The following is a 15,879-nucleotide window of genomic DNA, read 5'->3' as shown; positions in this document are numbered from 1 at the left end:
AACACTTTACAATAAGGTTACATTTGTTAACAAAATGTATTAGGTATCATGAACTAACAATGAACAATATAGTTTTACAGCATTTATTAATCATGGTTAATTTGATTAATTTTATGTTCATTTATACATTGTTCATTGTTATTTCATTTTTCATGTTTATAATTAATAACTAATGTTAACTTAAACAACTTTTTATGTTAAAATGTATTAGTATATGTTGAAATGTTAAAATGTATTAGTATATGTTGAAATACATTTTAACCAAGATTAAAAAGTGCTGTAAATGTGTGGTTCATTCTTAGTCCATGTTAACTAATGTAGTTAACTAATGCTTTTAAATACAACCTTATTGTAAAGTGTTACCAAAATCTTACTGGTCCTTAAATTAAGCTTCATTTTCTTTAAGCAAATAAAAAAAAAAAATTCTTTAGATTTTGGGGTGAAATATGACCCGAATATGTTTTTGACAGGTTTTGTGAGATTCAACCAAATAGTGATAGTGCAAATAGGTCAAAAGTTCATTTATTATCCTTCACTGTCTCTGACGGAGATAATTAATTATAATAAAGAGAAGTTACCAGTTGTTTGTGTAACTACAACATTAAACAATGCTTGATGTACTTAAGTTTTTTTTTTATGAATGAATTTCACTTATCAAATGAGGGCGTGAACATGTTTTTCTGCTCAGTTCATTTTACAGAAATACAAGATCTCATTTGCATGCACACAACAGATCTGTTTCTAAAGGTGAGGCGAAGACTTACTTCCGAGCTCTATTGCATTGTGTTGAAACAAACAGGAAAAAAAGGAAACATAAAATAGACAATGAATTATCACAACAGTTAAAATGTGGCATGATCATTCGGTCTCAGATCTCCCCTGCAACTCATCGATATACACATTCATCTGATGAACACTTATTTTATGTTAATGTTCCCAAACCACCAACACACATCCTTCCTACACAACATCATCCACCCTACTTGCCATTCTGGTCTCCTGCTGCCTTGAAGTTATGTCGAAATGATCGTATCTAGGAGATGAGTGCACATGAACGCCATAACAATGTCAAAATTACCAGTGGGATTTTCTTTGAGAGCTGACTTTGTGTTGGTGGCATGCTAATTCAAGAATCACTGTGGAAGCTAATTGGTATTGATCATAATAACCTGTAGTTGAGAATGTTGACTGTACAGTTTAGTATGTGTGCATTTTGTGTACTGTTGATGAAGAACAGCGGAAAACACTAATTTAGTAAGTTTATGAGCTGACAAGCTTGCATGACAAAACTACATTTCCAATCATTCTCTGTGGCAGTACAAGAATTCCAGATAAAGCATCAATTACACATGATATGCACATCCTTTGCTCTTAATATTTTTGCAGTAGTACTAAAAAAGCTTCCCGTGGTAGTCGGAAATTGTAAAAGAGGGAAAAAAATATGAAATTGTCCAAAATGTCTATTGTATTCCAAACAAAATCACTTGAGGGCACATTCATTCATTATTACAACTTCTGAATTCTCAAGTAGGAACTTCCCAAGAGGACAAACACAATTGCAAATATAGCTGTAAGTAGCAATTAGGGAGCCAAGCACACTAATGGCAAACATTTAGATTGAATATAGAATTCTGTTGATGATTTTAAGCAGAGTGGTGAAATTATACTTACAGTGTTATACAAGTGCTTATAACTTTAGACCAATAGGTGGTGCTATCACCAAATTGATATGGTATTGTAAGGGCTTGGTCAAAATGCCATATATGAAGTTTCATGTCAATACACCAAAGCGTTCAAGAGATACAGCCTCAGATCCTTATTGGCAACTTGCCGTTAAATTCGTTGATGCGTTACACAAGAACGGTTTGGTCACTTAAAAAGAATTTCATAACTTTGTCATGAGTGTCTCTAGATGATACATGAAAAATTTAGTGCAAATCGGACTTTCGTTCTAGAAAGGGTTTGAAAAAGTAGGTTTTGAATTAAATTCAAAATGGCGGACAGGAAGTATGGCTGACCATGTTAAATTTGGTATCGTCGTAATTGGCATGACCCAAGGAAGCTAACGACAAAAGTCTCCTGAAAATTGGCAATTGTATCTTTTGACCACTAGGTGGCGCTGTCCCAGAACTTTGAGTACCTAAAGGAAATAGCCCCAATGACACATACCAAATTTCGTAATGATACAGTAATGCATTTGTAATATATAGTAATTTAAGACTAAAATGGCCAACGCCCAATATGGCCGACATAGGAAAATTGGTATCAGTTGAATTGGTAGGCCACAAGGAATCTAAGGAAGGACCAATCTCAGGATTTTAGGCCAAACTATTCAACAGTTATAAGCAAAAATAGCAATTTTTCATATTTCTTGACCACTAGTTGGTGCTGTACCGAAACTGCTCAGGTACCCTCACGTCAATTTGTGATGATCTACCAAGTTTCGTCAATATGCTTAAGAGTTGCAAAGATAGAGCCTCACATCCATTTTGGTGTTCTCGCAGTCAAATAGGAGAACGGTTTGGTCTATCAATCGTAATAAATCTCATAAGTTTTTTGTCATGAGTGTCTCTAGATGACATGCAAAATTTTGAGCAAATCAAACATACGGTCTAGGAGGAGTTCGAAAAAGTACAATATACTATATATAAGAATGGGTTCAATAACGATTTACAAACAAATCTGTTCTGCTCATGTTTCATGAATGAGTCCCCTTGTTTTCAAAGTCTCATATAGTCAAAATCAGTAAATCAACCAACAAGTGGCGTATTTAAATCGGAATATGAAAAACGATTTTAATGTCACAAAATTACTCACTTCACCTTAAAAAAATAGCCAATAACATTCACTAATTACTCATCATCTTCCTAAGTTATTGTTGGAGCCCGTCAGATTGTGTCTTTCTCTTTGTGACCTTCATAAACATGCCAGATGCTGTATGTGTCAGTGTTGTGCCGCTTGGTTAGCTAACAGCACACTGGCCCCAGTATGCTTATCCTACAGACCCTGCTGATTATTAAAGCAGAGGACTGGTGGCACACCAGGTGGTGCATGGGATGCTGTGCACAAGCTTGAGTTACAGCTGGCACCACCCACCCAACCACACCTCCTCCTTGCATCAGTAGTGAAATTGTTGCGCTCTGCATACACATACTGTGGACCAGGAGTGTCTAAAATGCAGCCACAAGTGGCAAATATGGTCACTGGAGGAACCCAATCCGGCAAGACTTGTGGAAAAAAATTAAAATATGATTCTATTTTTAGCCATAATAAAACAGATAAACTTTTTAATTTGTTATTTTGCATGTTATAGCTTGCATTGTAGAGGTGCATGTTTAAAAGTCTGTATAGCCATATCAGGCGACGTCCACGTTACTCTGGATACATTTGAAAATGCCGTTTTCGTTTTTTGAAAAACTCCGTCTACACTGCCATTTTCAAGCGTTCCATGTACGGGCTATTGTCCTCGTGTTCCATCGTCGGACAGCAATTCGAGTAAACTTCTCGTCGAATTTGAAGGAATGCAATGTGACTACGTCACATGACAACAAATACATCATAGTTTTCCGATATCACTGTTTCCCCTGTCCACACTTCAACGTGAAGATGGTGTTTTCAAATGTATTCACTTGGGAAAGCGGTTTCGAAAAGCTCAGTTTTCGCTGTCAAAAACGCCAACTCAGTGTGGACGGGAGGCCAAAATGTATAGAAAAAGATGCATTTTCAAATGAAAACATATTAGTGTGGATGTGGCTTCAGTCTTGACCTATGGTGCTGAGTGCACATTCATGAGCCATGTTGATATCACGTTACCAGCACAATATTACTTGCTTTCTCAATATTCCCCTGTAATTGGACGCTTTCACTTGTGGTATAAATTAATCATATCTGACTGCGAACAGTACATTTTTACAATGCCGTTTACATCACTAAAGCTGAAGTATGTAATTTCTGCTCCACTAGCGCCACCAAACGGAATTGCAAAAATAAACTTTGTTTTAAAAACAGCTTTCTGGATACACCCCCCATCTGTCATTGGTGAAACAAAGAGATAGTCCCACCCTCAACTCATGCCATTGATTGAGTAACATTGTTGTGGCAGGTCTAAGCAGGTCGCTCAAACAAACAGAGCAATTTTCATAGCGCCACAAAAAAGACAGTTTTCGAGAAAATGGATGTATGAATGGCTTACTCATTGCTGTCTCTGCATACTAAGCTGGGACAGAAGAAAATATTTTAACACAGAAAAAGTTACATACTTCAGCTTTATTTGGAAACTTCCGTTTTTGCAAGAAGCTTCATCTATGGCACTAGGTGTCACCACAACATAAACAAGAATTATTCCTGGGGGCACCTTTAAAGTGGCAGAACATTTTTTTGAATTTTGCATGACATTTGGCACTTGCACCAATTCATGCTTCCCAGGGCAACACAGGCCCCATTTACAGCTGGTATTAAGGTTAGATTGAAACGGGATGATGCTAAAGACAGGTGTAATCTGGGGTCCATTCAGAGGCGGTCGAAAGTGGTCAAAAACGCATTTGATTACATTGGGCTTGTAGTGTAAAAGCTCATTCGTTCAAATGTGTTCAAACAGCAGTAAAGTGCCGCCTTCTCACCTGTCAATCAACTGGTGCACTAAAACACTGGTTATGTGCAGTTTTAAAAGGAAATAACCATCTAATCTGAAAATTTTAAAAAGCAAATACGATTACCTGCACAAGAACTTTTAAGGAACAGACATTACTGACTTAATGATTGATGCATGTCGTCATGAAATCAAAGGCCCTTCCCTCGAAATTCGAACACAAGTGGTCAAAATAGACACATATTACAACATCACAAGTGTTTACAATGATGTGTCTCGCTTGTCCACTTGTGATCGGACCACCCAAAATGCATCTTAATACCAAGGCCACAGTTTTTTGCCCACTATGAATGAAGTTGGTGCAAGTCACTAATGGCAATAATGACAACATAGACAGGTAGAAGGAATATACAAAATATTAACCTGTTGCCAATTTTGCTGCGGTCCAACTCCATGTAAAATAAAGCAGCTTTTTTATACTATTTATATGACTGGATTCTTCATCTCATGTAAGTATACCTGATGTTAAACAGATTTTTTAAAAGTACTATTCAATTCATTTTGTAATGAGAAAAAAATGAGTGAACCTTTAAAACAGCACAGTTGATTCTGGACATGTGGGCGAATATTGCGTATGCGCTCTTCCCGGTTTATCAAATAAAAAAATAAGTGGACGCTCAGTCCAATCTGGCCCACGACCTAAAATTAGTTTGATACCCTTGCTGTAGACGTTATCTTCCCATCCCCAAAACCACCAGCATGTCACCTTGATCATGATGTGCCATCATCATCGCCCTGTTGACGGTGCATTTGCACCTTACCTATCTGTTCTTATCGCAGTACGGCATCTGCATCCACAACAAAGGACAAACAGAACTCCAACTAGCAAAAGATATGCTCCCTTATTTCCTGTGTGGCCTCGTAAGATGTGTAGGACATCTAAAACTTACCTTGGCCTAAAGATGGCCTGAAGATAATTTCATGCCATCAACTCGCTATACTACTCGGTATTCTAGACCAGGCTCTGGTCTAATGCGTGATTAGAACAGCTTTGATAAGTCAAAATCGATCCTAGTCGTCCTCATATGCAAAATGCCATGAATTCAGTGTTAAAGGACACACACAGGACCATTAGTGGACAAAGCAAACTAGGAGGTTTTAAGATATGGCTTGCAATGGCAGCTTTATGTAGACTCTACTGCCACGCTCTATCTAAAGTCTTGATGGGTTTGGAACATGGCCAAGCACTCTTAAAACATAAAGGACATTGAATGGAAACACAGAAAGCAAATTATAGTAGCAGATACTATACGGGCCTGTTAAGATGGCCAAACACTCACCACACCACCCATATTGATTCACACATATAGTCTAAATGAAGGCATGCACACACACACACCATATGGACATACATGACCACACACCATCGTTTCCCTGGCAACACTGCTGAATTTATAGCATCACTGCAAGTTTTGTGTTTGCAGACTGAATGTGGCAAGATAAAAGATTGTGTATTGCAAAATAATGGCTGTAAACAAGCAAAAACAAATTGTGACTAGGTTAGTTCAATTCACAAACAAATGATTCTTATGAACTGGTTCTTTAATCAACTGTTTAAAAAGACTCATGAAGTTATCAGTCTAACGAATCCTTCACTGAATTAAAATTCAAATCTGACTCACTTACTAAACCGCAAGTCTTTACTCTCAGTCATGTCTGACAATCGTGGTGGTTGCTAGGGCATCTGAGTTATTGTTGGAAATGTTGCTTGGTGGCTGCTAGGAGACTCTGGGTGGTTGCTAGGATGTTGCTAGGCAGTAGCTAAGCACTTGCTAGAGCATTCTGGATAGTTGCTATGACATTGCTAGATTTGTAGGGCTGTTTGAGTGATTGCCAGAATCACACAGACAGCTATTGTTAGGTTGTTGCTAGGGGACTCTGTGTAGTTGCTGGGACATTGCTAGGAGGCTGCTAAGTGTTTGTAGGGCTGTCTGAGTGATTGCTAGAACATTGCTAGGTGGTTGCTAGGGTACTCTGGATTTATGCTAAGATGATGCTTGGCGGTAGCTAAGCGATTGTTGGGCTGTCTGAATGATTGCTAGAAAGTTGTAGGTGGTTACTACGGCATTCTGAGTGGTTGCTAGGACATTGCTAGGTAGTTGCTAAGTGTTAGTAGGGCTGTCTGAGTTATCGCTAGATTATTGCTAGGTTGTTGCTAGGGCATTCTGTGGGGTTGCTGAAATGTTGCTAGTGCATTCTGGATAGTTGCTAGGATTTTTTTCATAGGTGCTGTCTTTAGGCACAGTCACACATCCCATTGCACAGCGAAATTACATGGGCGAAATACAGTCGGAATCTGTACGGAATCTGTACAATGGGAATCTGCGCAATCACGAATTTCGCGCAATTGACTTCCGGTGGCGAAGAATTTCCCCTCACGTATTGGGCGTGGAGTTCAAGTTTGGTGAACTCTGTGGTGACCTTTCGCCACGCTGACCATTGGATGGGTCATGGGACTTGTTTGGTTTGGCTGCGACCTCTGTGTGGGTGGTGCTTCGTACACAGCAACACTGAATATTCACAATGGGCAAGGATATAATTTCAGCAGCAAGTTTCTTTTCTTCACTCTCACAGAGTTTAAAATGCAGCATTAAAAAGAGGCTGCTAGACAGTTATTTTTTTTGCTTATTTCACACGTGCTCTTCACCCGCGAAATTTCGCCGTGCAAAGGGTGTGACCGTGACTTTAGTTACCAGAATGTTGTTAGTTTGTTGCTAAGGGAATCTGGGTGGTTACTAGGGGACTCTGGGTGGTTGCTAGGACGTTGCTAGGTGGTAGCTAGTTGCTAGTGCATTCTGGATAGTTGCTAGGATGTTGCTAGGTTTGTAGGTCTGTCTGATTGATTGCCAGAATGTTGTTATGTGGTTGCTAGGGGACTCTGGGTGGTTGCTAGGATGTTGCTAGGTGGTTGCTATGTTTTTCTGGGTAGTTTCTTGGATGTTGCTAGGTGGTTGCTAAGCGTTTGTAGGGCTGTCTGAGTAGGGTTCTTTCTTTACAATTTTTTTACCAGCCAAATACGGGACATTCCAGCTTTAAATACGGTAATTTCTTTTTCAGTGGGGCTCCTGTGTGAGACCCTGCTCAACGGTTAAAGAGGTCCACATAGAGCTTGTTTACATAGGAAACCAACTGACTGAATTCATTTTAAAATTGGGATCATCACTTTGTAAATGGTATATGACTAATGTGTTAAAAATAGTACATATCACAAAAAAAAAATTATTTGACCTTCCAGGGCCATTGTCTCTGTACAAGTCTTATTGCTGTTTTAAGCAACTGTACATTATAATGGATTTTTATGGGAGAGAAAATGCTTAACATGAAATTCCTTGAATTACAGTGTCATTGTTTTGGCTAGTTTTATCATAAGGGAAATTAAAGAAAATCACATTAAGCTTTTTAAATGAACCTGCACCTGTACTTTTCTACCTCTCTCTTCCAGAATGAGCACTGACATATGCACTGCAGTGTAATTACTGGTGTTTTTGGACTCAGTAAAACTTGCAGAAATAATTACCATGCACTCATGCTATATGTTTGACAAAATTCTCCTGCTTTTGACTGAAAACACGACAACATGTGCTGATTTTCACTGATGTTTCCCCGACCGCTTCTGTCAAGTGTAGCGTCCGTGTAACGTTTAAAAGCCGATATCACACACAACTCACGCCAAACATGCGTTTAATGTCCATTACTCTTGGTTTGTGAAACATTCTCAGCAGTTTGGGTGTGAGACGCTAAAATATGGGACAAACTGCATCCCATATGGATTTGATACAGAAATTTCACACACAATTTTGTTCCCTCAATTACGGGAAGATTCTGCATTATACGGTTGGCAACCCTATGTCTGAGTGATTGCTAGAACATTGCTAGGTGGTTACTAGGTGTTTACTAGGGGGTTATGGGGTGTTACTAGGGCGTTTTGGGTGGTTGCTAGGTAGTTGCTTACTGGCACACCCCCAACATTCTGGTCCCTTGATATAGCTTGGTAGTAAAAAATACACCTTTTATACACAGTAACAGCGCTTTTCTTTAAATAATATACTTCTTAATTTGAATTAAAATTAATCTCTAAATTAAATCTTGAAAACCTTAAAATATTTATCAAAATAGCATTGTTTTTGTTTATACTGTGTGTAATAAGGATCAGTTTTGGAAGGGGGTTCAACAGAGGTGAAAAGGGAAATCCTCTGCTGCAAAAACAGAAATCTGTAGGGAACACTGGCACACACAAACGATATTACATAGACTGCAGTCTAATTACCAGTGAGCCAAGAGCGATTTGATCATTAATCTTGCGGTGTCATGTATGAGCAGTGGCCTATGGTTTATATGCCCTGACTGAACATTAGCCAGCTCACTGTATTCCCAACCTCACTGCTCGAAGCAACCACACACCATTTTCTTTCAGCTCAGTGCCTATAAAAAGAGCGAGAACATTGCGTGATGTTACCCGGGGCGTTATTAGTTGATGTAGCACGTAAACCAAGTCCAGAGGCATCGGATTACATCTTGTGGAGAATGTAAAACTCTGTACATTAATCATAACAAAGAATACGTTGTCTAAATAACACTATAAACTAAAGAATCAAGGTGACTGAGAATCAAGAAAAAATAGATTTTAACATTTTCAGAATAAAATTTGAGTGGCGTTCTCACAGCCACAATGCTAGGGTGTTCCAAATGTTTTTTAATGCATTGCTAAGTGGTTGCTAGGATGTTCTGGGTTGTTGTGGAGACAGTATTTCTGGCAGTACTTGCCTTAGCAAACATCAATAGTGAAACACAGATGAATACAAATGAAGGAAATCAGAAATGAAATCCGTATGTTTTCTGTTGGCTTTCTCTCAGCCTTAGATTTTTGTTTGAGCTAATTATTCTGAAATAGCATCCATAAATAATGAATATTTGTCTGCATGAGCAAGATTCTCAATTTTCTCTCCTCAAGCTCAAAATTGCAAACATACATTTTAAAGGCATAACAGCGCAAATCTTGTGGCTAAATTTTACAGTGTTTACTCTGTAGCTAATGTTGAAGTGCGCACAACGCAAATGTTATAGAGCAAATGATAAATGGGACAGAGTGATAAAGTTTAAATGAGTAGAGAAAAGAGAGAAAGGCTGAGAGAGTCTGACAGAAGTTTTAAATAAAAGGAGGTGAAACTCGTCCCGACACCTTCATGAATACTGAAAAAGAGTAAAGGACGATAGGATGTGCTCTCCACATCCGTCATGGTTTCCAGTTACTTTAGATACTCCTCATTCAATATAAGCTTACATGGCCCACAATTACAGCGTGAGCTGTGGACTTCAAAGCTACCTCACTGCTTTGATACTTTTTGCTGTGAGATATTAGACATGAATTGAAGTCTATCTCAAGAATATTTAAAATTTTTAGAACTGTTTGCTATTTCACAGGGGGCTTTTTGTTGGGCTACACAATTATATACAAATATTTTTTGATTATGATCATAGCTGCCGTGATCAACTAATTATAAAAAGTGTTGATTTGAGCATTCCCTTTAGAGCTACTCCTGTTCACACAGTTTTTCCAAGTAAATTTCAATGGTGTAATATTAGGTAAAATCTACTTAACTTCATGACATAATATTGATTTAAGTGAGTACATTTTACTGAAACATTTCAGTTAATTCAGTAACTTTTTACTTACAAATCTGATGTATAATAAGTCAAATTTAAATGAACTTTTTTGGAATATTTCAAATTTTTAACTCCCTATAAACACGTTTGAGCATGTACAACATGACATACGGAAACCTTCCAAAAGGTCATTTTTAAGATCATTAACAGGTCATTTTGAGAAGAAAATCTACTTCAGACTTCACAAATCAAGAAGTTACCAAAGGTAACAGCAAAATGAACATGAAAAATGAATGAGCAAACAGTGAAACCGTGCAAGCTCATTAATTATCCAAGCCTGGTGCATGCTGGGAACACCTGCTTTGAAAAAGTTAAGTAAAATTTACTTATTTTATTTACCTGTGAAATTTCCTAAAAAATGTGCGAATACGTAAATATAACAAGGTTTTCTATTTTAAGATTGATACAAGATACATGATGACACATTGTAAAGATAACATACAAACATGAATAATATCTACTTAAAACTAGAGCATTCATTTTTAGATGTTTGATTTGAAGTACAAATGTAGAATTTACTTAATACTTTCAAGTTTATGCTTGAACTTATTCAATGTAGAAAGTATTTAATCTTTTCTGCTATATTTACTTTACCACAAAATATATTTTTTAGTGCATGACGGCATATATTTTTTACATTGTAAAGTATTTATTAATCAAAGTAGTCCTCCCTTGGTATGTTCATTTACTTTTTACTTATTTTAATTAAAAAAATTACAATGCATCTTTTTATACTGTAATTCACGACTGTGTTACTGTGATGAGAATCATTAAAATATGAGAATTGGGGTACAATGTGCTTAACTGTCCTGAAAATAATTTCACAATGCAAAATATCTTAACGGTATCCTGAAATAATGTCACAATGCAAAAATACAAAATATAATTTCAGATTTTTTTGTATTGATTTGGGGTTAAATATGAAATGCAAATTATCTTGACAGGTTTCATGAGAATAACCCAATAACAATGGGCCATTTAAACATCTTCATTGATTATATTTGGGATGGGAGCTTCTAGTATTTTCGCATTGCTTTATACTGCGTATAATTTACTCAAAATTTAGTTTATAGTTAACCGTTTAGGCACTGTCTTGATTTACTGATGTATAAAAAAAACACAGTAATTTAGTAACATAGGTCTTAGCTTGTTTTGTATGTGTAGCCTACATAAAGACAATAGCATGCAGTTGTCCTACACACATTAAGTATTGTAATGTAATTCTATTAATTGAAATGAATAATCGTGGTTACAATATCAATGGAAATAATCAACAATTATTATTTTTGTCATTATCGTGCAGCCCTAACGTATCGTATTGTTTTGCAGAGGAGAGACATTTTCTTCTATGGACACAAAGTAAAGTGTTTTATAACCCAGCATTACAAGACCACAATTTCGAGCCAGTATCTCAGAGAGTGGCTGAAAATAAAACAAACAGAAAGAAATTACAAACCCAGAGGGTTTCAAACTGAAATGAGGTGGCTTTATAACCATCTTGCCTTATGGGTATCCCAAATAATCAGTTACTGGAAGAGAGTGACATTTACTGGGCACTTACTTCCTCTTTTAGATGCCCCAAAAATACCAAGAGTGAGACTGACGGGGACAAGTCAAGTGTCCTAACTAGTGCTTGACTTAGTGCTGAATTAAAATGGAAGAAAAATAATTGCCCAAGCTTCAATCCAAAAACTGACACTAAATATCTAAAGTAGCCACTGGTACAAATGGATTTAACCAGCCAAACTTGAGAAAAATAAATATCTCAACAACGAATCCTACCCTGGGCTACAGGTGTCAAACAATTCAGAGCTCAAACCGTTTAATTCTCACCAAAAAAACTGACACAAACATAAAGAGTGTGAGAAGTCCTTACAGGTCTCCAGGGGTGTGACTTACTGGTGAATGGCTTGAAGGAACTTGCGCTGATGTTTCCTGACTTTGGAATGGTCCATCTTCCTCACCAGCTTGGTGTTTTTATAAATGAGCCACGTCTCCCTGAGTACATTAGCAGCTGTGTTTTTCACCTGCGGGAGTGTTAGGATTGAAACATTCAGTCATTGTTTCTGCTGAGCTCTCCTGGGTCTCATTCTTTAAACATGGCTTGGCCTACTTGGTTTGCGAGGTAAGTTTATATAATGGCATAAATCTGGGATAACCACCAGAAATGTTAGTCAGCCAGTGAGCAATTCTGAGAAGTCAGATATGTTGCTGTCTTAACACACAACATGATTTAGCCTAGTAGGACATGTTCCTGAATCAACATCCTTTGTTGGTGCTGGAGCAACATTCTTATCAACCTTAAGTTAAATGAGGAGTTGATAAAAACGCCCCTAACCCCAACCTTAAGAGTCAAAATAAAATCTAAATTGACACGTTACGTACCTTTTTTACATGCTCCTGGTCTTATTGTGCAGGATTCATCAGTGTGTGTAGTTCCAAAAAAAATGTCTTTGTAATCTTTCTTCAGTGTAATAACTTGCTCTGCCTTTGAAGTGTCTTTCCTTGTTGCTAAGCACCCTCAATTGAATATGTAAGTCTAATAATACTGTATAATGGCAAAGCAGATTTCCTTACCGGTGAACACATACACACAAAATCCCTGCATCAAAATGAATAAAATTGTATGATCCTGAAAATCAGTGTGGTCTAATTTGCAGGTGCTGTATTCTGCTTTCATGCCTCCAACTTACACATGAGCATTTGACCTCCGCTCACGCATAGAGAATTTGTAGCGGAATGATCTCACTCAATCCACCGCCTGAGTGAGTTAATTCTCACTTTTCTAAAACCAAATTTGTCTCTAGATCAGTTGTTGCAGATAACATCTTCTGACATCGTTTGCTACATTAGTGCGCAGAGAAAATGTAGCTATAATTGATTGTTCATTTTAAACAAATGCAGAGTAATTTGTGGATTAAAATTAAGTTGTTTTGGTAGCATTAACCTCTTCAGCTCTGGGGAATTTTTTAGCAGCTGCCTGCAATTTTCACACTCGAATTTAAAACCTCACCACTCACACATACTGTGAACTAATTGCCAAGAATTGGTCTCATTTTTCAGAAAACCCCCCAAAATAAAAAAAAAGACTCCAATTATTCATTAATAATATTGTATATGTTTACAATCTTATGATGCATAGAAAAAAACCCAAAAACATTTTAATCAATTATCTCGGCCTCTGAGTGGACTAGAAGTAGGGCTGCAACTAACGATTATTTTGATAATTGACTAATCTAACGATAATTAGAACGATTATTCGGGCGATTATTGCAACGATTAATCATTAGCTCTAAACAGACTATTCAGCTTGTGCCTCGACTTAAAAGGTTGTATTAAACGTGCTCACTAACAATACAGAGGACAAAATCATCTTTTAAAAATACCTCCAAATGACATTCACTAAATTACAAGGAAAAAAGGTTACGTTTATTACGTTTAATTCAGTAAAAATTTCACTGCAAAACATCCTATTGTTATCAAGCGTTTTTGTCTTGTTTTCTATACATAGCGCGTGTGGAGGCTTCACGCTATTCTCCGCGGCATCCACGCACAACTCACCACGCGCCTCACTGAGAGCGAACCACACTATAGCGACCACGAGGAGGTTACCGCATGTGATTCTACCCTCCCTAGCAACCAGGCCAATTTGGTTGCTTATGAGACCTGGCTGGAGTCACTCAGCATGCCCTGGATTCGAACTCGTGACTCCAGGGGTGGTAGTCAGCATCAATACTCGCTGAGCTACCCAAGCCCCAAAATATTGTTTTTTGTTGCAGTGTATAATGGGCTAAAACTACACTCTCTTACCTTTATGTTCACATCGATCCATCTTTAACTCACAAAAAACAAACTCTCTCTTCTTACAGAGCTGCGTGTCACTGATTTTCTTCACGATAAGATACACACAGTGACACATATATTATGATTCACTGCGTCACGAGCCATCACGTTATAATCTCTTTGCAGTAAATGCGTGCGAGGGACAAGCGTCTCCACACCAGAATGTGCATCAGCCAGGAGAAGATTCAATCTCTCCCTCTTAGATTGGGAATTGGGATATAATTCACACAGAGAAATGCCAGTTTCGGAGTTTGTTTATTTACATGACTCGCTTCCTTATTATTTGAACTTTAATAAAGGATGCATTAAAGATATAATGCTGGGTTGTTTCATTTTTAGATGCTCTGACAAGTTTTGCTTAAGCGAAATGCCAGATTCACGATTATAGTGCTTCTGTATTTACTTACTTTGTATGTTTGCATTATATTTCCCTCATACTTTGCAATCGACATCGCCTTTTAGGTTGTTTGAAAAGTTTGAAGTGCATCTGGACTGTGAGCAGTGTTTTCTTCCTCACCACAATCAGACGTGAGCTGCAGTGCTGCTCACGCGCACAATCATTAGAGTTTCATAAGATGTCATGTTACGTTGAATGAGATCAAACGACTATTTGACAACTAAAATTTTTGTCTGCATTTTTTTATTGTCGACGTTGTCGATAACATTGACTTATCGTTTCAGCCCTAACTAGAAGCTGAGATCCTCCACTTTGTGGTGATTTATAGCATTTTATCATCAATGGTCGATAACATATATTTCCGATGATTTGTATAGCATGCTTTTCATGCTGGACAACATATTTTGTCTGGATATCTAAGATATAACATTGGATTATTCACACAAGCAAGCTCACAGATAAGTAAAAAATGGGCAATTTTTTGAAGGTAAAAGCAGCTAAAAAGTGTAAACTATTTGAGGCTTACAGCAGCAGTGAGCGGCGCATAAAAGAGACGTTTGTATTTGATGTCTTACAGAAACCATATTTCACTTTGTGATTCTTTTGAAAATCTTTCAAACTATGGTACTAGGGTAACAAAATGCACTATATTGTTGCATTCCCGAGAATGAGAGCTTTCATTTGATATGTGATTTGTCAATTAATGTGCTATTTGAAAGAATTTTATATTCATATTAATATTTCTACCACATTACCTGTAGGTGCCTCTTATTTGCGACATGGATGTTTTCAGGCCTTATTTTGTTATTTTATGTAACATAAATGCATTGATGTTTATCTATGAAAAAATCTGATTCAAAGCTTTCAAAAGATACCCCATATGGCTGACTTATGTATTTGGATACTTGAACATTTTAAGCGACTTTTTTTGTGACACAGCGCCCCCTTTTGGAGCCGCCAATGGGTCCACAGAGTTAAAGAGGTTTTAAACACGATTTCATCTAAAACATTTTTATTACATTACGTCTCCACTTTATACAGATCACCCCCACAATTTTCAGAAGCAACTTTAGCGATTTTGATCTGGAACTGCCTTGTTGGCTGACGTCACCTACACCATGTGGACTGTTTGTTAATGTTAACCAAAAGACAAATAGCTAAATAAGCATTACTCTTTCTATATGTCGAGACACTCTCAAGGGTGAATTTAACCTTGGATGTCAGGCTCCATTCTGGTCTGGACGCCAGCTTTTTACCATTCAGTCAATTCACCATCCAAATTTTCTTGTTAAATATCCTGTCTCACTAGAAAGTACATCACATTATG

The 15,879-nt window shown here is 37.4% G+C and overlaps 1 protein-coding gene across 2 annotated transcripts in view; it reads right to left on the bottom strand.

Moving 5' to 3' along the window:
- Positions 1–15,879, bottom strand: part of LOC127434012 (small conductance calcium-activated potassium channel protein 2-like) — a 61,272-nt gene that overhangs the window by 11,541 nt on the left and 33,852 nt on the right. The window contains exons 6-7 of one of the 2 annotated variants that reach the window (XM_051686432.1): positions 12,212–12,339; positions 762–773 (exon numbers count right to left, since the gene is read on the bottom strand). In XM_051686432.1, coding sequence (XP_051542392.1) covers positions 762–773; positions 12,212–12,339 — 140 coding nt within the window. The remainder of the gene's footprint in view (positions 1–761; positions 774–12,211; positions 12,340–15,879) is intronic. The other variant, XM_051686431.1, reaches the window with a different exon arrangement.

The sequence above is a fragment of the Myxocyprinus asiaticus genome, chromosome 43 (assembly GCF_019703515.2).
Source record: "Myxocyprinus asiaticus isolate MX2 ecotype Aquarium Trade chromosome 43, UBuf_Myxa_2, whole genome shotgun sequence".
NCBI classification, from domain to species: Eukaryota; Metazoa; Chordata; class Actinopteri; order Cypriniformes; family Catostomidae; genus Myxocyprinus; species Myxocyprinus asiaticus.
Note: the sequence above shows the minus strand (reverse complement) of the source record. Positions and strands in the feature narration are given on the sequence as shown.